Consider the following 21745-nt stretch of genomic DNA (forward strand, 5'->3'; position numbering starts at 1 on the left):
AATATTTTAGTCTTGTGCACCATACTATTTCTGTCAAACTACTCAGTTCTGCAGTTGTAGCATAAAAGCGGCCATAGACAAGGCATAAATGAATGGGTGGGGCTGTGTGCCAATAAAACTTTATTTATAAAAACAGGCATTAGGGACTAGATTTGTTCCCATGGCTATAATTTGGCAATCCCTGGTTATAGGCCCTTAGAAGCTCACAGTCAACTGCAGTAGAAAGGCTTCTAAGACTCGTCAAAGCAAGCCAAGAGGAGGGAGGGACTGACTCCACTGCCATACTGAAGATCATGGAAACTGGTATTTTAGGGAGATTATTTTCTGAGCTTCTCAGAGATGAGTAAAAGTAAAAAATATGGCCTGGAACAAGTAGTTCAGGTATTGTTGTTTTGGGTTTTGTTTTAGTTTTTAATCTTGCATTTCAGGATAAGTAACTTCCACTTTAAAACAGAGACTTCCCTTTTTATTAGACATTTCCTTGGGAACTTGGCTCCCCTTCTGGACCTCAGAAGTTCCATATTTCTAGGAATAACATTGTCTGTGGATGGATTGGTAGAAAACGCTGCTCCTGACTTCCGCTCCCTATCATTGTGTATGAACAGACAGAGCTGAGGGGTCCTTTCTGTTTGACTGTAAGGGAATGAAAAGCACATGAGTATCAGAAGAAATCATTCCCTTTGTTTTCTATTCTTATGGTTATTATAAAGTAATGGCAAACAAGAATCCATCAGCAATATCAAAAATGAGCCAGTGACTTAGTAACAACCACTTAGAACACTTGATGGCTCACCAAAACTGCTAAACGTGAGGCAGATTCTGCTTCTTTGAAAGGGGAGTGGCTGCAGCATGTGCTTCCCATATAGGTGCAGCATTTAAATACAGCATACAACAGACATACACACAACACACACACACACACACACACAAAACCTTCCCTTCATTAATAAAGCTGCAAAGGACCCAAATTTGCACCGTACATCCCATTGTATTTTTTTATTCAAAATGGCTAGTCCTTTCCAGGGCTTTTATGATTTAATCAATGCCAATTCAAATGAATCTGGTGCTTTATTCATTAGAAAGATGAAATTAAGTCTGCCATGAGAAGTCAAGGTTCTCATCAGATTTCTCTTTTTTGTTGTTTTACAGCTTTCTTCTTGTCTTCGGTTGCTTGATTTTATCAGTGTTCTCTACCATCCCTGAGCACACAAAGTTGGCCTCAAGTTGCCTCTTGATTCTGGTAAGTGAAACATATGAACAAAAATGTACATCAAGTTTATGTAATATAATCACTGTCTATAAATTTATGCACTGCATTATATCCTACAAAAAAAGTTCTATCTAGAAAAAAAAAGAGAGTTACTGTGAAGTATAAAAGTTTCAAAGATTGCTGAAACATTTGCCCACCATTTTAACTTTTAGTCACTCCTCAGGAATATATAAAAATATTCAGGGTAGCTATTACATAGCAATTTCTTGTGCTATCGTGACAGCATAAATAGAAGGCTATACTTGGAAGTAGTTTTAATGATGTTCACCTATGGTAATAAACCAATTATAAAAAGAATCAATGTCCATGAGGTCTCTCATTATAGTGCTAAAAGTTACAGAATAGAGAGCATTTTCCAATAACCACAATTTGGCAGTAGCTAAGTATAATTGGCCAAGAACTATGAGAATATAGCACCTCATTAAAAAAAAAGAGAGAGAAAAAAGAAAAAACAGAAGACTCCTTCATGCTGTTTTCAACCAACAGGCTGCATTATGAGTTTTGTTGCTAATACAGTTACCTGGTGAGAAATTCTACATTTTGCTGCCAATCCTCAACCACACAGAGTTGCTCAATTCATTTTAAAATGGAAAAAGACCCTAAGGTATTTTATTCTGAATTATTCTGGGCTTTTTAAGCTCTTCTACTTTCTATTACACTAAACTATAGCACTGTATACTCAAATCACATCTGATTGAAAGTTTGGTTCATTTACATCTATTTTGACCCAGTGACTTAGTCCAAAAATATCAGACTTGACAGCTGCAGAACTGGCTGAATGAAATCTCAACTGGGACTCACTTCTGCTGTGAAACATGGTGAACTACAAAAGAAAGACAGCGAAAGGGGGGATGGAGTAAGATGGCTGTGTACCCTAATAAATAGAGATGGGTTGTGTCCAGCAATAAGCATTTACTATAAGAAAATTATTCTTACCTTGAAGGTGGAAACAAAGATGTCAACTCATATGACCTAAGTGGAGGGGAGCTGCTCGTCTACCTGTGCTTTCAGATGGCTAGTTTGTACTTGATGTTACCAAGACTTCATCAAGTCTCAGTCTTACATCAAGGGAAAATCATTTGTTTTTAATAGTTTCAGGTGTACAAAACAACATAATGATTAGACATTTACGCCCCTCACAAAGTGATAACCCCCTTCCCTGTCTACTACTCATCTGATATCATATATAGCTGTTACTATACCATTGACTATATTCCCTGTGCTGTACTTCACATCCGTGACCATACATACATACATACATATATATAATTAAGTATATATTTAATTGTTGACATTCAATATCATTTTATATTAGTTGCAGGTGTACAGTGCAATGGTTAGGCATTTATGTAATTTGTGAAGTGATCCCCTTGATAAGTCCAGTACTCGTCTGACACCCTACATAGTCTTTACAACATTATTGACTATATTCCCCATACTGTATTTCACATCCCTGTGACTATTTTGTGATTACTAATTTGTATGTTCTAATCTCTTCACCTTCTCCCATCACCCAACTTCCCTCCTATCTAGCAACCATCAGTTTGTTCTCTGTATCTATGAGTCTATTTCTGTTTTGTTTGTTCATTTGTTCTGTTCTTTAGATTCCACATGTGAGATCATATGGTATTTGCCTTTCTCAGTCTGACTTATTTCACTTAATATAATACCCTCTACATCCATACATGTTGTTGCAAATGGTATGATTTTATTCTTTTTTATGGCAAAGTAATATTCCATTGTATAATTGTACCACAATTTTTTTACCTAGTCAACTGTTGAAGGACATTTCGGTTGTTTTCATATCTTGACTATTGTGAATAGTGCTGCAATAAACATAGGAGTGCATTTTTTTTTTCAAATTAGTGTTTTGAATTTCTTTGGATAAATGCCCAGGAGTAGAATGCTCCTGGTAGTTCTATTTTTAGTTCTTTGAGGAACCTCTATATTGTTCCTCCAATATATTGGCTGTACCAATTTGCAATCTCACCAACACTGCACAAGGGGTCCCTTTTCTCCACATCTTCACCAACACTTGTGATTTGTTGATTTATTGATGATGACCATTCTGATAGGAGTGAGGTGTAATCTCATTATGGTTTTTATTTGCATTTTTCTAATGATTAGTGATGTTGAGCATCTTTTCATATGTCTATTGGTATGTCCTCTTTAGAGAAATGTCTATTCATGTCTTCTGCGCATTTTTTAATTGGATTGTTTGGTTTTTCTGGTGTTGAGTTGTACGAATTTTTTTATAAATGTTGGATATTAACCTCTTATCAGAGGTATCATTGGCAAATATCTTCTCCCTTTCGGTGAGGTATTGTTTTGATTTGCTGATAGTTTCCTTTACTGTGAAAACACTTCTTAGTTTGATGTAGTTCCATTTGTCTATTTTTTCTTTTGTTTCCCTTGCCCAATCTGTAAAAATATTACTAAGGGTAATGTCTGAGAGTTTACTTTCTATATTTTCTCCTAGGAGTTTTATGGTTTTCGGTCTTACATTTAAGTCTTTAATCTATTTTGAGTTTATTTTTGTATATGGTGTAAGAAGGTGGTCTAGTTTCTTCTTTTTTTCTTTTTTCCTTTTTTTTTTTTTTTTTTTTTTTTTTTGCGCATGTATATGTCCAGGGAGAAATTATTTTTCAGCCTGGAACAAATCTATTCCAATTTATTTCCATACAAATTGTGCTCAGCTGTATATCACTAATGTTAGGGTTACTCTTTCAAAACCCAAGGTAGAGAGCAGATAAACCAAAGAGCACAGTGGGGATTTGTTCCATTTAAAAGGTTTCCATTTGGGTCACAAGTGGGCTTTTAGCCTCATGTGCCCCTTTGATAAAAACAAATGTTCTAGGCCCAAGGTCTAAGACACAGCTGCCTTTTAGGTCCATATAGAGAGCTACAACTAGGACTTTTAGAGTGAAAATATAAACCTGATTTTTAGACTTGGGAACACAGCAAAACTGGATCCACTGTATGACCAATGATATATATTATGAGTAAGTCAAGCAAGAGGTATCTCACAAAATGTTCGGTTTACCTCCTCCAAATCTCTCAAACAAATTCACTCATTGTTAATGAGTTTCTAAATGGTCCAAAAAAACACAAAGCTGATTAGTATCTTGATTTTTAAAACTTCCTAAGCAGTGAACAATTGATCAGAGTTTAATAACTAGAGTGAATTTGAGTAGACAAAACGATAGATATTGTCATGCATCCCTCTTTTTTTGCCAGCTTTGTTGAGATATAATTAGCATATAACATTGCGTAAGATTAAGTGTGTAATGTGATGATTTTCTATATGTATATGAGGTCAATTAAGTCTGCGAACTCATCCTAGAAAACGTGCTACATACCTCATTGCTGAATATCACTATGGTCACCTTCGAAGTACTCCCCTTCGTAAGCTATGCACCCATGCCAGCGCCTAGTCCACCCTCAAAGCAATTTTGGAGCTCTTTTTCTGCAATGGCCATCAGAGCTCTCATCGTGTTACCCTTGGTGTCCTGAATGTCATCAAAATGTCTTCCTTTCAATATTTCCTTTATCTTCGGATAAAGAAAGAAGTCATTGGAGGTCAGATCAGGTGAGTAGGGAGAGTGTTCCAATACAAGTATTTGTTTACTGGCTAAAAACTCCCTCACAGACAGTGCCGTGTGACGTGGTGCATTGTCATGATGCAAGAGCCATGAATAGTTGGTGAAAAGTTCAGGTCGTCTAACTTTTTCATGCAGCCTTTGCAGCAGTTCCAAACAGAAAACTTGGTTAACTGGCGTAAGAAGGTGGTCTAGTTGGTACAAATTCATAATGAATAATTCCTCTGATATCAAAAAAAGGTTAGCAACAGCGTTGCAACAAGTTTGTGAACTTAATTGTCAGACCTCATATAGTGCAAAATGATTACCACAATAAAGTCAGTTAATACTTCATCACCTCACATAGTTGTGTGTGTGTATGTATGTGTGTTTAGAATTTTTAAGATCTACTCTCTTAGGAACTTTCAAGTATACAACACAGTATTGTTAACTATAAATACCATGCTTTATATCAAAGCCTCAGAACTTACGTATTTGTTTTATAACTGGAAGCTTGTTTCCTTTGACAACCTTCACCCATTTCCCCTATGTCCCACCACTGCAACTAACAATCTTCTCTCTGTTCCTATGAGTTCACTTTTCTGTTATTATTTTAGATACTACATATAACAAATGAGATCTTACAGTAATTGTCTTTCTCTGTCTGACTTATTTTACTTAGCATAATATCCTCAAGGTCCATACATGTTGTCATATATGGCAAGATAGCCTTCTTTTATGGCTGAATAATATTTATATATATATATCGCAGGGTTTTTTATGCGTTCGTCCATCAATGGACACTTAGGTTGTTTCCATGTCTTGACTATTGTGAATAATGCTGAAATGACAATGAGCATGCTGATATCTCTTTGAGATCCTGATTTCATTTCCTTTAAATACATACCCAGAAGTGGGATTGCTGGATCGTAAGGTAGTTCTATTTTTAATTTTTGAGGAAACTCCATACTGTTTTCCATAGTAGATGTACCAATTTATGAGGTGTCATTAAACAATTCAGTGAATGTTTAAATTTTTAAAAAATTTGTTACAGTAAAAGACACATTGCCATTAATCCCCCTCAAAGTACTCCCCTCACTTTGCATATGCTTATCCCATCATTCTTGCCACTTTCTGAAGCAGTTCTGGAAGTCCTCTTTCATGAGTGTCTTTAGTTGTGCTGTTGTGGCTGCCTCAATGTCCTGAATCATTTTGACTTTGGGGAAGAGCCAGAAGTCGCATGGTGCCAGATCCAGTGAATAAGGTGGATGAGGACACACTGTAATGTTTTTATTTGACAGAAATTGCCATATACTAGAAGCGATGAGTGACACAGAGCATTGTCATGATGGAGGATGATTTAGGGCACACTTTAAAACACACCTTCTGACTTCACCGAACAATTTGAAACTTGTCACACACTGTTACTATGGTTTGATGTGCCACTTTCCATACCAAATATTCCCCCCCTGCCTTCCCATTGGATGACACCCAGCAGCATTGACCGTATTTTTGATCCCGCTGCATACATTCCCACCACCAGTGCACAAGGGTTCCCTTTTAACCACGTACTAGTATTTGCTATCTCTTATCTTTTTTATAATTGCCATTCAAACAAGTGCGAGGTGATATCTCACTGTGGTTTTGACTTGTATTTTCTTGATGATAATGCTGTTGAGCGCCTTTTCATGTACCTGTTAGCCATTCAAATGTCTTCTTTCAGTGTTGAATGACTTTGGATTTTGTCCTTTTATGTAAATGAGGCGTCTGTTTTCAACATAGTAGTGTTGTAGATAGATGTTCTCAGAGAGGTATTGCTACAGGATTTGCTTATCCTCCTATTTTTGTACTATTTTGTGATAAATTGTCAGGGTATATGTTTTAACCCAAAAAGTATTCTTAAAACCTACATAGAAACATGCAAACTATGTTGCAAGTCTAAGATTTTACTGATGTTATTCTTCATTAATGTTTTCTCCCCAGACTATGTTTTAGTTGGACACAAAAATTCAAATATAGGCTTCTTTAGTAATTAATAAACTAGAAAAGCATGCATTTTTATTCTCTTTCATATTTAGTTAACATAGTATATCAGACAATTTCAAACAGTTGTGGAACATTGGGAAAAACAAGAGAAATCTAATGATTTAGGGAATATCTTATTTATTCTTTTAATATGCACATTTGAGATAGTCTGATTTCAAAGTCTGTCTATCCTATGAACTTCTAATCAAGCAGAATTCATAGAACACAGTTCTGACTAGCAGTGTTTTTAGTTCCCAAGATAGAACATAACTAAAGAATTGCCATCCAAATAGTAGTAGGAATGGCTTTTAAAATGTTTGCAAGAATTTATAATAGAGTCACTTTGTGCACTTTTGGTCACAAGTAAAACATCAAAAGAGTAAATTTAGAATTATATATAAATCATATATCGCAATTGTATACTTTTTTCATAACTCTCTCCCATTTTTTTTAACATATTACAAGATGTTACTATATTTTAACTCTAATTCTATTTCTGTGCGAACAAAAGGCCCTCACACTTCTGACAAGGAGCTCACTACAGGCAAACTGGACCCTGGACAAAGTGCTCAGGAACCTCTGACACTCACACTTCTACCTACCTGTTTCCTTGAGGGCACCAGCATAGTAGGTGTAGGCCATTGCTTTGAACTTGTTCTTGCTCATGTCCTGGGGCCCAAATGTGGTCATTAGGTTTCCATCTCCCACCCCAAGGGGAGGCTCTCATCATTCTCATGCAGAATTACACTCCCAGTGCTACTTGTAAACTTGTCACTTACTTGGCTCTCTTCTAAGCCAGATGGGTACGTGTACTGATTTACTCTTTTATTTTTCTCAGTTGTATGAACTGGGGTTTTATACTATATACCAGGTCCCCCTAGTTCTCTCCACAGAAGCATAGACTTAAGAATGTGATTGACACCATGAGTTCAAATTCCACTTCTACCACTTTTCAGCTGTGTGACTTGGGGAAATCAATTATCTGTGTCTTAGTTTTCCCATCTGTTAAAAGTGCATAAAAATACACTTCTTCATAAATCTGTTGTGAAGACTTAGTTAAATTTCAGGGCTTAGAACTATTCCCAGCACAGAGAAAGCTAGAAGATACTATAATCACTGGCTTTTCCATGTATAATGGGGGCCTAATAGAGACATGAGTCCAGGTAGACCGTGAAATATTTAAAAATGCTTTATTTGAGAAAGCATCATACTTTTGTAAAAGAAAGCAAGTATCTTTGCAAGGGTTTTCTCACACGAATACTATTAATTAGGGCAGCTTTCAGCACAGATGTGTTCATTTAACTACAATGACTCAGTGGTACATACGTAGTATGTGTTCACAGACCCACTTATTTTTAGTGACTGATGAAACGTATTTTTATTGTTGTAGTTTTTGGTCAATGCATCCAATGGCAATGATCATGGCCTTATAGGCTCTTCTCTCAGTGTCTGCATCTGCTGAGTGGAGTGCTGGGCAGGGATAACTGGGCATCTGCTGGGGTACTTGCTCTGCCCTCACGCGGGGCAGAAGCCTTATGAACTTTAGATCATGATACGAAGCTGTGTGCCCAAACACCAAGGACAGACACACTCCGATGTTAATATCCTACATTTTGTGAATTCTTCAAAACTAAAAGGGAGCTAACGTTTTTTAAGTAACTTGTATTTATGACTCATTGATACCTTATTGAAACAAAAACAGAACAAAAAAGCTTGCAATATAAGTATCACTCCTCCCATTTTATTGAAGGGTTAACTAAGTTGCCAGCTCATGCACCAAGTGTAACAGAGCCAAGATTCCATCCCAGGCCTGGCTAACTGAAAACCTGGCCTGTCTTTAAGGTTTCCAGCAACCTCATTCTCTTGGTTTAGTCAAGACTGACAGGCCTACCAGAGTACATTTGCCACCACTCAATGAAGCACTGATATCTAACACTTCTTTCTGGTTCCATGTGGGTCAAAAGATGCTACGCCTTTTTACTTGGGATATCAGTTTCTTTTTTCATAAAGATCCACTTACATAGTTATCACAAAGGGTCATATCAGTTTAGACAACTAGAAGTTCTTTGTGTCAAGAATTCTAAATACTATTTTGTAAACCATCAACAGGCGGATCTGTGGGATAAACAGTGCAGCGTACAGCTGTGTCTTCTAGGCCCAGCTCCCTTTGTTCCGATGAGCATCATGCTGTTGGAGGGAGTGCTCCTGTTTCCAGGTTGCACTATCGTGGAAAGTTTTGTTTTGATTTGTTTTGATTTCATTCACCTGAGGCTGTAGACTTTAACATTTCATATCCCACTTTCTTAAGAACAATGCTGTTTGGAGTGTATTTCCTCTCAGATAACTTCTTGCCTCCCAGATTAATTCTAAAGTATTCATTTTAGGCCTTTAATGTAGATTGTTCAACACCTTGAAAATAGGAGACCTCCCTACTTAATGAAAGTGATATAGGTCATTTGCAAAATTTCCACTGAAAGTGGTCATTTCTAAAAGTGTCCACCCCCAAAGAGTAAAAAGAAATGCCATTATCAACTTAGCAAGATAGTGTCTCAACGAATTTGCGCCTCTATCCTCCTACTGTGTTAGAAAGACTCCAAACCACAAATGGATTGTGCTAAGCATCTGGACAAGTACTCAGACATATGGTCAAATATCTAGGTTTGCCCAAACATCTGGGTATTTGGCACCTTATAGACCCAGCATATGCATATTTTCTGGTTTGCAAAGCAAACATGGGTTTACTATTTCTTTGCACAATGAATCCATTCCTGAAAAATGTACAAATCCAATTTAGGCAGATCTAATTATATCTTAAGTGCACTAGTGGAGCTTACTATTTAAAGAAAATCTGTAGTGAATCTTTTTTAAAGTGAAGAGTCCCATTAAAAAGCTAGTAACAGCTACCTAATTAATCTGTGTTACATGTTAGTTTTCTTTTTCTACTCTGAGTGCCCGAGGGGTTTTTTTAAACTGATATGTAACTATCCATGATCTAACATGGTATTGAAGAATTAGAGAGGTTGTTGCCATTTCCCATTTATCAGTGTTAGTAGAGAGGGGGGGAAAATCAGTCACAAACACATTTTTCTGTCCTTGCAAAACAGAAAGATTTGCACATCAAATTATATGGAATTGGTGTGTAAAAATGAGATTACATTAAGTCTTTACATTTAAAGTTCTGGCATTAAACATTGTAAGGGGATAACAGAGAGTGAGGATAAGAATCCAGAGAGACGTCATCAAAATGGCAATGTGAGGTGAGCCTCTGTAAATCTCCCCTGGAATTTACAACAAATTGAAAAACTATAACTTCACAAAGGACTCCCTGCACAGCAGACAGGCAAGACGAAGAGTCTCACTACTGAAGTCACCTAAAGGTGGGCAAATTGCATGAGCAGGGGAGGAGGGAAGGGAGAAGTGTGGAGACAGAGCCGCGTGGGCTCAGAACGCAGACCTAGCTCAGTGCTCCGAGCTCGAGCTCCTTGCATCCTGGAACAACCGCAGCTATAGGAGAGGGAAGAACTCGGACTGCTAGGGCTCAGCTTATGGCCCACAGGGCTGAGGGGACAGCATATAACACGGCTGACCCCAACACTCATGGCAGAGACCTCGGAGCAAAGACTGAGGGAAGAAGGCTAAAAAATGGTGGTTTAAGCCCTCAATGCTGAGCAGAGAATGGAAGCCTTAGGCCCTGAGACTAGCCTCCCCCTTCCTACCCTCCTAGCACTCTCCCGCTGCCACCTGCCCAGTGCTAGAAGCAGAACAGTAGCAGTGTCAGATCAAAAGAACAGAATATTTGCAGTTGTGAGAACTGTGGTCCACAGACACAGATTCACAGCCCAACTAGTTCAAGCAAAGGGGAGGGAGCTGTGGAAGCAGGACCGGCTGTGGTAGTGGTCACCACCATTGTTCTGGGCCAATTCTCACAACTCACCCCGCCCCTGTCCCCACCTATCTGGGCGGATCCCTGCAGGAGTAAACAGAACTACTGAAATATACAGGCTCTGAATCTGGTGTAGGAAGAGCCTTGGAACTTCAAAAGCTCTCCGAAAACCCACATGCACACTGCGCCCTGTGACCCAGATGAACTGTTAACAGAGGAGAAGCCCGTCTCCCAGGGAATCCCGAAATTGTTTGAGAAGCTGGAATAGCGCAGAGAAAACAACACTACAGTGTGAGAAAGAAAAAAGGCTGCAGTCAGAGAGAAAATAAAACATTCTACGAACACGTACTGGAAAACAAAAGAAAGACCTCTTCCTATCAAGCTGTTGCAGAAGCCACTCCTGTAGATGTCTAGGAAGAGAAATAATAAATCATTAATTACCATGAATAACCAAGGCAACAAGACAGCTCAGAAAGAAAGTGAAAACTCTCCAGAAAATGAACTTAAAGTTATGCAAATATGTGACTTAAATGACAGAGAATTCAAGATTGCAGCTCTGAAAAAACTCAATGAGATACAAGAAAACACAGAAAGGCAGTTCAATGAACTCAGAAACACAATCAAAGAACAACATGAACATTTCACCAAAGAGATTGAAATTTTTTAAAAGAACCAAATAGAATTTCTGGAGATTAAGAACTCAATAAAAGAAATTAAGAATTAAATAGCCAGCTTAGGTGGAAGAGTTGACCAGAAGGAGGAAAGAATCAGTGACATCGAAGATAAAAACCTGGAAATGACATGGATGGAAGAAGAGACTTGAGACTTAAAAGAAATCAAAGAACTCTACAAGAACTTTCTGACTCCATCAGAAAGAGCAATATAAGAATAATGGGCATACAAGAAGAAGAAAGAGAGAGGGAACAGAAAATATATTCAAACAAATTGTCATTGAGAAATTCCCAAACTTGTGGACAGAACTGGATCCTGAAATCCAAGAAGCAAATAGAACACCTAATTACCTCAATCCCGACAGGCCTTCTCCAAGGCACATTGTATTGAAGCTGTCTAAAATCAACAACAAAGAAAGAACCCTCAAGGCAGCCAGGGAAAAGAAGACGGTAATCTACAAAGGAAAGCCCATTAGATTATCATCAGATTTCTGAGCAGAAACTCTACAAGCCAGGAGGGAGTAGAACCAAATATTCAAACTATTGAAAGAGAGAAATTATGAGCCAAGAATAATATACCCAGGAAAGATATCCTTTAGATATGAAGGAGGAATAAAGACCTTTCCAGACATACAGAAGCTGAGGGAATTTTCTAATACACGACCTGCACTACAAGAAATACTAAAGGAGGCTATTTGACCACCATCAACAGGGACAATTTGTGGCAACAAAAACATAAAAAGGGGGAGAGTAAAGTCCTGAACTGGAATACGGGAATGGAGAATTATAGGCATGCTGAAGAAAATGGAATGTAGGCATGCTGAAGAAAATGGAATACTCTAAATATCAAACTTTCTTTTACATAAACTTAAGTGTAACCACACAAAAAAAAATCCAGAATTGAAATATATACTGTAATAAAAGAAGAAACAGAGGGGAAAATCATAGAATACCACCACAGAGAAATAATAGAGAACAACAAAAAGGCAAAGAAACAATGAAGGCACAGTCTTACCAGAAAACTAAAGATAGAATGACAGGAAAGCCTCACATACCAATAATCACCCTAAATGTAAATGGACTGAACTCACCAATAAAAAGGCACAGAGTAGCAGATTGGATCAAAAAACTAAACCCAACCATATACTGTCTCCAAGACATGCATCTCGGCTACAAGGATAAGTATAGACTCAAAGTGAAAGGGTGGAAATTGACACTCCAAGCAAATGGTATCCAGAGAAAATCAGGTGTAGCTATACTGATATCAGATGAAACAGACTTCAGGGTGAAAAAGGTAACAAGAGACAAAGATGGACATTTCATAATGGTAAAGGGGACTATACAACAAGAAGACATAAGAGTCATCAATATTTATGCCCCCAATCAGGGAGCACTACAAGACATTTTCATTCTCATTTGTCTATGTATCTTTTGATCTCTCCTCTAATTTCTTCTTTGACCCGGTCGTTCTTTAAAAGTATGTTGTTTAATCTCCATATATTTGTGGTTAATCCTGTTTTCTTTTTGCAGTTGATATCCAATTTCAAAGCCTTGTGATCAGAGAATATGCTTGGTATGATTTCAATCTTCTTAAATTTGCTGAGGTTAGTTTTATGTCCCAATATATGGTCTATCCTTGAGAATGTTCCATGTACACTAGAAAAAAAAATGTATAGTCTGATGTTTTAGGATGAAGTGCTCTATAAATGTCAATTATGTCCATTTCAACTAATGTGTCATTAAGGGCTGCTATTTCTTTCTTTATTTTCTGTTTGGATGATCTATCCATAGCTGTCAATGATGTATGTAGGTCCCCTACTATAATTGTGTTTTGGTCAATTTCTCCCTTTAGTTCTGTTACCAGTTGCTTGGTATATTTCGGTGCTACCTGATTTGAGCATAAATAATGATGACTGTTATGTCTTCTTGTTGTATAGTCCCCTTTACCATAATGAAGTGTCCATCTTTGTCTCTTGTTACCTTTTTCACCCTGAAGTCTGTTTCATATAGGTCTTTCACATCCTTGGTTAAGTTTATACCTAGGTATTTTATTCTATTTCCTGCAATTGCAAAAGGAATTTCTTTTTTTTTAATTTCTGAACACTACAAGACATTTTTGAAAGAAATTGAAGAAGACTCAGAAAAATGGAAAGACATTCCGTGCTCATGGATTGGAAGAATCAACATAGTTAAAATGGCCATATTACCCAAAGCAATATACAGATTTAATGCAATCCCCGTCAAAATCCCTATGGCATTTTTTAAAGAAATACAACAAAAAATCATCAGATTTGTTTGGAACCACAAAAGACCCCAAAGAGCCAAAGCAATCCTAAGAAAAAAGGACAATGCTGGAGGTATCACACTCCCTGACTTTAGCTTGTACTGCAGGGCAACAATAATCAAAACAGCATGGTATTGGCAGAAAAACAGACACATAGACCAATGGAATAGAATTGAGAACTCAGAAATAAAACCACATAAATATGGACAGATAATTTTTGACAAAGAATCAAAAAACATACAATGGAGAAAAGACAGTCTCTTCAATAAATGATGCTGGCAGAATTGGAAAGCCACATGCAAAAGAATGAAACTGGACTGCTATCTGTCACCATGTACCAAAATTAATTCAAAATGGATCAAAGATTTAAGCATAAGACCTGAAACAATAAACTGCATAGAAGAAAACATAGGTACTGAACTTATGGACCTTGGGTTCAAAGAGCATTTTATGAATTTGACTCCAAAGGCAAGGGAAGTAAAAGCTAAACTAAATGAATGGGACTATATCAAACTTAAAAGCTTCTGCACAGCAAAAGAAACCATCGACAAAATAAAGAGGCAACCAACTAAACGGGAGAAGATTTTTACAAACAGTGCCTCCAATAAGGGGCTAATATCTGAAATATACAAGGAACGCATGCAACTCAACCAAAAAAATAAATAAACAACCCAATTTAAAAATGGACTGAGGACCTGAATAGACATTTCTCCAAAGAGGACATACAAATGGCAAATAGACATATGAAAAAATGCTCAACATCACTAATCATCAGAGAAATGCAAATAAAAACCACAATGAGATATCACCTCACCCCAGTTAGAATGGCTATCATCAACAAGTCAAGTAGTAACAAGTGTTGGAGAGGCTGTGGAGAAAAAGGAACCCTCATATACTGCTGGTGGGAATGCAGACTAGTGCAGCCGTTATGGAAGGCAGTGTGGAGGTTCCTCAAAAATTACGAATAGGATTACCGTATGACCCAGCAATCCCTCTCCTGGATATCTACCCAAAAAATCTGAAAACATTTATCCATAAAGACACGTGTGCTCCAATGTTCATTGCAGCTTTATTTACGGTGGCCAAGACATGGAAACAACCAAAATGTCCTTTGATAGATGAATGGATAAAGAAGTTGTGGTATATATACATAATGGAATACTATTCAGTGGTAAGAAAAGGTAAAATAGGACCATTTGTGACAACATGGGTGGATCTTGAGATTATAATGCTAAGCGAAATAAGTTAGACAGAAAAAGGAGAACCAAACGATTTCACTGATATGTGAAACAAACAACAAAAGAATAAAACAAACAAATGAGAAACAAAAACTCATAGACACAGGCAATAGTTTAGTGGTTACCAGAGGGTAAGGGGGGGGGGGGGGGGGAGATGAGGGTAAAGGGGATCAAATATATGGTGATGGAAGGAGAACTGACTCTGGGTGGTGAACACACAATGGGATTTATAGATGATGTAATACAGAATTGTACACCTGAAATCTATGTAACTTTACTAACAAGTGTGTCACCCCAATAAGCTTCAATTAAAATAAATAAATAAATAAATAAAAGAATCCATTCAAGGATGTTAAATATTATGTTAGTGATGGAAGTGGCAGAATCTGAGATACTAAGCCTTCAGGTATGAGGAATGAATGATGCCTCTTTATGTTTTTCACAGCCCTATAATTTACTGCAGAAAGCTCTCAGAATATCCCAATGAACATTGAAAGCTGCAGTTATTCTTCTTTGCTTGTCTTTCATCAATGAAAATGCAAATGTACTTTAAAATGATTTATGGAGACTAACGACCCTCATCAATCTGCTGATGACTGAAAAGAAAAAGCAGAAGTAGTTTAACACCTACACTGAATCTTAACTGAGGGATAACCACATAGTAAGTTGCCCTATTAAAAGTACTTCAAATATTAGGGCAAGGAGTTGTTCAAGTTAAAGATAATGAAATGATGGCTGAAAAAGACCAGGTCTGTATCTACAGTTAAGGAAGGAAAGAACTTCCCACATTTCTGATGCAAGCATTGGTATCTAAGCAGGTGGTCCAGTCTGTGTCACAGAATTGCTCCCTACGATTTTGTTTCCGGACTTGATGAGCACCCAGCAGACATCCTTAGAGCTACTAATGAGCCACATGCAACCAGGTCCACACTAATGCTGATCTCCTATGTCCTTTAAGCTCCATAAAATATATTCAACTGAGAGAGAAAGAGAGACACAAGGTGGTGTGATAAATATCCGAGGGTTGCTAGAAAATAACAGAATCCAAGATGATTGGCTATAGAAGGAAGAATGTCCTTCCCTACTATATTTCCAGGCTTAAATAAGTTCGACCATTTGAAACCTGGGTCAAACATCTCCATATTCCTGGAGTAAACTATCTCTTCCCTCTGACTTCCTTCAGCACTGGCTACTTGATGTTGTATTTCCTACCTTATTCATTTATTCAACAATATTTATGTACCACCCAATACGGGCAGAGCATTTTTTTGGGTGCTGAGGATAGAGCAATGAACAAGACAGGCAAAATCCCTATCCTCCTGGAACTTACAATTGTGTGAGGAAAACATACAGTAAACAAATTAGCAAATCAACATATTAAGTGTTATAAATAAAAGTGAAGCATGAAAAATGAATAAGCAGTGAAGGGGTGTGTTGTTAGTATGTTTAGAGAAGTCCACTGGAAAGTGAGGCCTGATAACAGAGACTTCAGTAAAGTGAGCAACAAGCCAGGCAGAGATTTGGGGAAAGAACATCCAGGCAGATGGAGCTTCAAGGATACAAGGGCTGGGCAGGAGCATACCTGCTGAGCAAAGGAAGGGCAAGAAGGCCAGACCAGCTGAAGGAGAGCAAGCCAGGGGGGAGAGTGGAGAAAAATGAGGCACCAGTTGGACTACAAATTTCTTGAGAATAGGGTCCAAAGCTAATTTAGCGACAGCACTTAGTGTAGTGATATCTGGTGGCAAATTACCCTAAATATTCGATGAAAGAAGATGGCGAATTGTTTAATTGCACAACATTAATACTGAAATTTTCACAGTATCGTGTCTATGGTACCAAAATTAAAACAAGATGCAGTACCTGACTTTAGAATGGACTGGAGTAGGGAAGTCGTAGGATTGAAGCCATTTTCTTGTAAAACATGATGGAAGCCTAAACAAAACAGAGGCAGTGTGAACTGAGCGGAGGGGACACCCTGGAGCAATGAGGGTAGTTTAGAGGTTAAGTCAAAACTGTAAATCCTGTCTAATGGTTGGTACCTCACAGAAAATCTGGGGAGGGCTTTGCTTCTCAGAACTGAGACAGACTGCCCATTGCATACTATATGTCTCCAAATTGCTCATTTCCTGCCTCATTTTAGGTGCTATTTGCTCGATCTGTGGTTCTCATTTGCCCTCTCTGTCCTCACTGCCTTTCTGGTTTAGATCCACATCTTGCTCTGACCTACGTATCCCAGCCCTGGATTTCCCAGTTGGTCTCTGATCCTGTGGATGTCCATAAATTTCCAGGTACTTCCCTGGATCCTGCCTACCCCTCTCCTAATTTCTCCAGTACTTTAGTTCACCACTGTTTTAACTCAAATATATATTCAGTGCTTCATACATTCCAGCCTCTGTGCTGGGGACTGGAGTCCCAAATATGAGTAGATATTGCCCTACCCTGGAAGTATATATGAAGCATCCTTGTCTACAACCTATAGCTGACTCTAGAAAACAATAAAGAGCCTTGAAATCATGGGTTTATAGAGAATAAATGACAAAATTGGGAGATGAAAGAGAAATGGGTTAATTGGCCCTTTTTGTAAATTCCCATTTTAAGACATATGCACATGAGAATTGGCCTATCTCAAGTCATCTATTTCTCATGACAACCACAAATAAGATTATCAAAAATTATGTTCAACATAGGTTACTACTAATCACACCTGTATCTTGAAGATTGTGTTGGTACTGTATAAAGCCAAAAGCTGGAAGCAATGGGGTGGGTCCCTCTGTTCCCATATGGTCATATATCAGGGGTCACAATTAAGGTGAGAAGACATGTCATTCATGCTTCTGCAAAGGAGATTAGAGAAAAAATTTCCAAGCTGGAAATGGCAGCTTGACAAACAACATTACAGGCTGGATTCAATGAAAATGCTGCAGACCTGGTTCCCTAGGGGTCTATAAATCACAATGAATCCACAGAACATTACTGGAAAATGGAGAACAGGAAAGAGACTGTGCGACTGTGACAGGCCCTCGAGCTTTGGCTCACTGAAGACTGATTGAGGGAGATTCAATGCTGCAAAATCTCCGGAAAACCTGGAAAGCCCTCCTCACGGAAGAACACTGCAGAACAGATCCCAGACCCCAACCATCCTCAGGTGAGGCCAGGAGGGGGAAAAGTGAAGGAGCACCACCCCGAGGAGTATGACAGGAGGGAGAACTCACTCTGCTTCTCACTCCCCCTGCCCCCAACTTTCCTGGACATTCTTGTTAAAATCAGCTGAAATCAAGTACAAATTGATCTAAAATACAACCTTAAAAGGAAGAGAAACCCCCACATAATGGGAGAGTGTTATGTAGAAGTGAAGGGGGTTTGGTGAGCTTCCCTGCCTCTTGGATATCATGGTAATAATAATAACTGGAGAACTTGTGAGTCGATGACAAATCTATGGATCTGGAGCGTTTTCTGCCCCAGCTGACAACCCATGCACTTCTCTCCAGCAAGCTCCGTCCTGAGTCACTTTCTGGTTTTGACCTATGGTCCACAGCATGGGAAAATTGCACGCTCAGGGTCACTGTAACCAGGCAGGGATAGGCATTCAGCGAGCTGAGGCAAATGAGCTGATTGACCAGGTTGGGAAGCTTCTTTTTTTCTTGCAGAGTCCGGGAAAGAACAATGCAGAGCTTTAGGATGGGGGCCAGAACTGGGAAACATCCAGCTAGGTTGTTCAGACCTAGCTGTAAGAACAAGTGCTTCCTTGAGTCACCTCTGCAGACTGAAGGATTTTTGTGTTTTACTTTGAGTTGCTCATTGATTCATTTTTCTCACTCATCAAATATTCACCAAGCACCTACCAAGTATGCTGTGAGCGGAGGCACTGCATACATTACACACCAGCTGTACACTGAAATACTCATATGGTCCCCACCCCGTCTGTGATGGTTCTTTAAAATTATTTTTCTAACTCAGTCAGGTGGAGAATTTTGAGTATTATGCATATGTCGTCCCTTCTCTTATATCAACGTTTCCATAATGCAAAGCACTTCATAAGCGATTGCAAATAGAGTAATGATGTCAATGTAACACGGAAGTTAAAGATCATTTTTCCCAAAGAACAGCACCTGAGCATAAATGGTGTCCGCCTAGCTGAACATAGCCAGCCTGAAGTAGTGCAATACTGCCCACATCCGCCTTCTTTAATTTGGACACCTGCTCTGCCTTGGAAGGGCGTATAAGGCAATTCTCCCCAGTCTTTGTTTAAAAGACACAAACATAAAGTGATAAACGAAAGAGATCCATCTTTAGCATCACTACATTTTGTGCAAAGCCTCCGCTTCTCTCTCTACCTGTGACATGTGATGTGGGGCCCTGGTCTTCATAATCCAGCAGCCTGCACTCTTCCCGACGTTCCCTTTCATCAAGCTGTCTTCACGTTGGTGGAGTGAAGGCCAGGACTACTGCAGCACTTCCTGCTAGACTCTGACCTGCTTTTGTTTTTTTAGATTATATAAATATAGCCTTTACTTGGTTAATGTATCTTTTTAACTCTAAAATCTTATCAGGATTGTTGTTTTTGTAAGATCTCTGTTTCCATAGGTGTAAAGCTGTTTGCCCTAACTATTTTATCATAAGCCCTGTTCTTTTTAGGGAACAGTCTTACCCTAAAACCAGGCTTTTCAGCAATGTATTTATTGTACCACAGCTGGAAAGTCAGTATGTGAGTGGGCACAGGCTTATCCATTCTGCCCACTCAAAATCACGTGCTGTATTCTGCTTAGTAATGTGGTCCTTTCAAGTGACAAGCATTGGCAACAAAGTGGGGGGTTAGATCAAATAAGTGAAAAGGACAAAAACCTAGACATCAGATGATGGTTTGGAGTATTCTTCATCCAAACTTTTCTACTCTCCCCTTGATCAAGCTATGTTAAGAAATCTTTAAGCTTTACAGACTTATTCATCCAAAGTTCGAATTTTTAAATTCAGCCTGAATTTTAATAAAGGAAACTTTTATGCAGTTTAGATAGAAAAATAATATTATATGGTACTCCAGGCAGAAACAAATTTTAAGACTGTTACCATCAAGCAGGTTGAGAATATTTTATTTAAAATATAAGATAATTTGATTTAATAATTGTAAACTTCATTTTTTCACTTCATTTAACTCTATGTATTTGGATATCTTTTGTATGTAAAAAGCCTGCAGCATTTGAATTATTCTGTCTTTCTCTGTTTTTAACCTAAAGTAAAATTCCAAATAATTTCAGAATTGAAAGATTGAATTCCTTACCCTGCCCATGCAAGCTTCTCACATATCTCTGGGCTTTCCTATATCTCTAGGCTCATTTCTGCTCCAGTTTCCCTTAAAACTGCCCACACAGGCATCATAGCACGTATGAATACCTGTTGCAGCTGTGCACACACACACTTCCTCACAGTCACACTACATACACTCCAGCAGTACGAAACCAGGCATGCATATTGCCTCTACCTTTAAAAACGATATTTCTTCTATTTGAAAAGCCCAGTTTTACTACCTGTTTTCACTACTTTGGTAATTCCTATTCATTATTTTTTAATTAAAGTTTATTGGGGTGACAATTGTTAGTAAAGTTACACAGATTTCAGGTGTACAATTCTGTATCACATCATCTATATCTTACATTATGTGCTCACCACCCAGAGTCAGTTCTCCTTCCAACACCATATAGTTGACCCCCTTTACCCTCATCTACCAGCTGACAACCCTCTGGTAACCACTAAACTATTGTGTATGTCTCTCAGTTTTTGTTTCTTGGTTTGTTTGTTCCTTTGTTGCTTTCAGTTTTATATCCCACACATCAGTAAAATCATATGGTTCTTGACTTTTTCTGTCTCACTTATTTCACTTAGCATAATTATCTCAAGATCCATCCATGCTGTCACAAATGGCACTATTTCATCTTTTCTTATGGCAGAATTTTGGAAAGCCACGCGTAAAAGAATGAAACTAGACTGCTATCCGTCACCGTGTACCAAAATTAAAGACCTAAACATAAGACCTGAAACAATAAACAGCACAGAAGAAAACATAGGTACTAAACTTATGGACCTTGGGTTCAAAGAGGATTTTATGAATTTGACCTCAAAGGCCAGGGAAGTAAAAGTTAAAATAAATGAACGGGACTATATCAAACTAAAAAGCTTCTGCACAGCAAAAGAAACCATCGACAAAATAAAGAGGCAACCAACCAAATGGGAGAAGATGTTTGCAAACAACGCCTCCAATAAGGGGCTAATATCCAAAATATACAAGGAACTCATACAACTCAACAAAAAACAAACAAACAACCCAATTCAAAAATGGGTAATTCCTATTCATTTTTTTAAGTCCCAGCTCATGTCTTCTCTTCCTGAATGTTTTTCCTGATTTTCCAGGAGATATGATATTGTCTGTGCTCTGGGATTCGGCACATCTCAGAGGGAATGGCCAATAGGAACATTCACATTCCAGTACGATTGTTGGTTTCCAAACATATATTTTATTTCTGTTAGACTGCAAAGCACATAAGATAAGGGATTACTGTTAGTCATCTTTGTATTTCCTCATATGCATGTACCACAATGCCTAGCATGTAGGAGACGCTCAGTAAAAATGTGAAAACTAAACGACCTGCCCATCCAGTCTAAAGACGCCTGCAGTAATTCTCCACATGTAACCCTGTTTTGTTGTCTCTGTAGCATGCGTCACTATTTGATATTTCCTTGCTTATTTGTGACTCTTTCATTATTGGCTTCTATCACCAGAATACAAGCTCCTTAAGAGCGAACT

The 21745-nt window shown here is 38.2% G+C and overlaps 1 protein-coding gene across 2 annotated transcripts in view; it reads left to right on the top strand.

The window, feature by feature from the left end:
- The window catches only part of KCNQ5 (potassium voltage-gated channel subfamily Q member 5), a 532349-nt gene that overhangs the window by 355313 nt on the left and 155291 nt on the right, over positions 1–21745 (top strand). For both annotated transcript variants that reach the window (XM_033102968.1, XM_033102969.1), the window contains exon 2: positions 1150–1240. In XM_033102968.1, the coding sequence (XP_032958859.1) occupies positions 1150–1240 (91 nt within the window). The remainder of the gene's footprint in view (positions 1–1149; positions 1241–21745) is intronic.

The sequence above is a fragment of the Rhinolophus ferrumequinum genome, chromosome 3 (genome assembly GCF_004115265.2).
Source record: "Rhinolophus ferrumequinum isolate MPI-CBG mRhiFer1 chromosome 3, mRhiFer1_v1.p, whole genome shotgun sequence".
NCBI lineage: Eukaryota > Metazoa > Chordata > Mammalia > Chiroptera > Rhinolophidae > Rhinolophus > Rhinolophus ferrumequinum.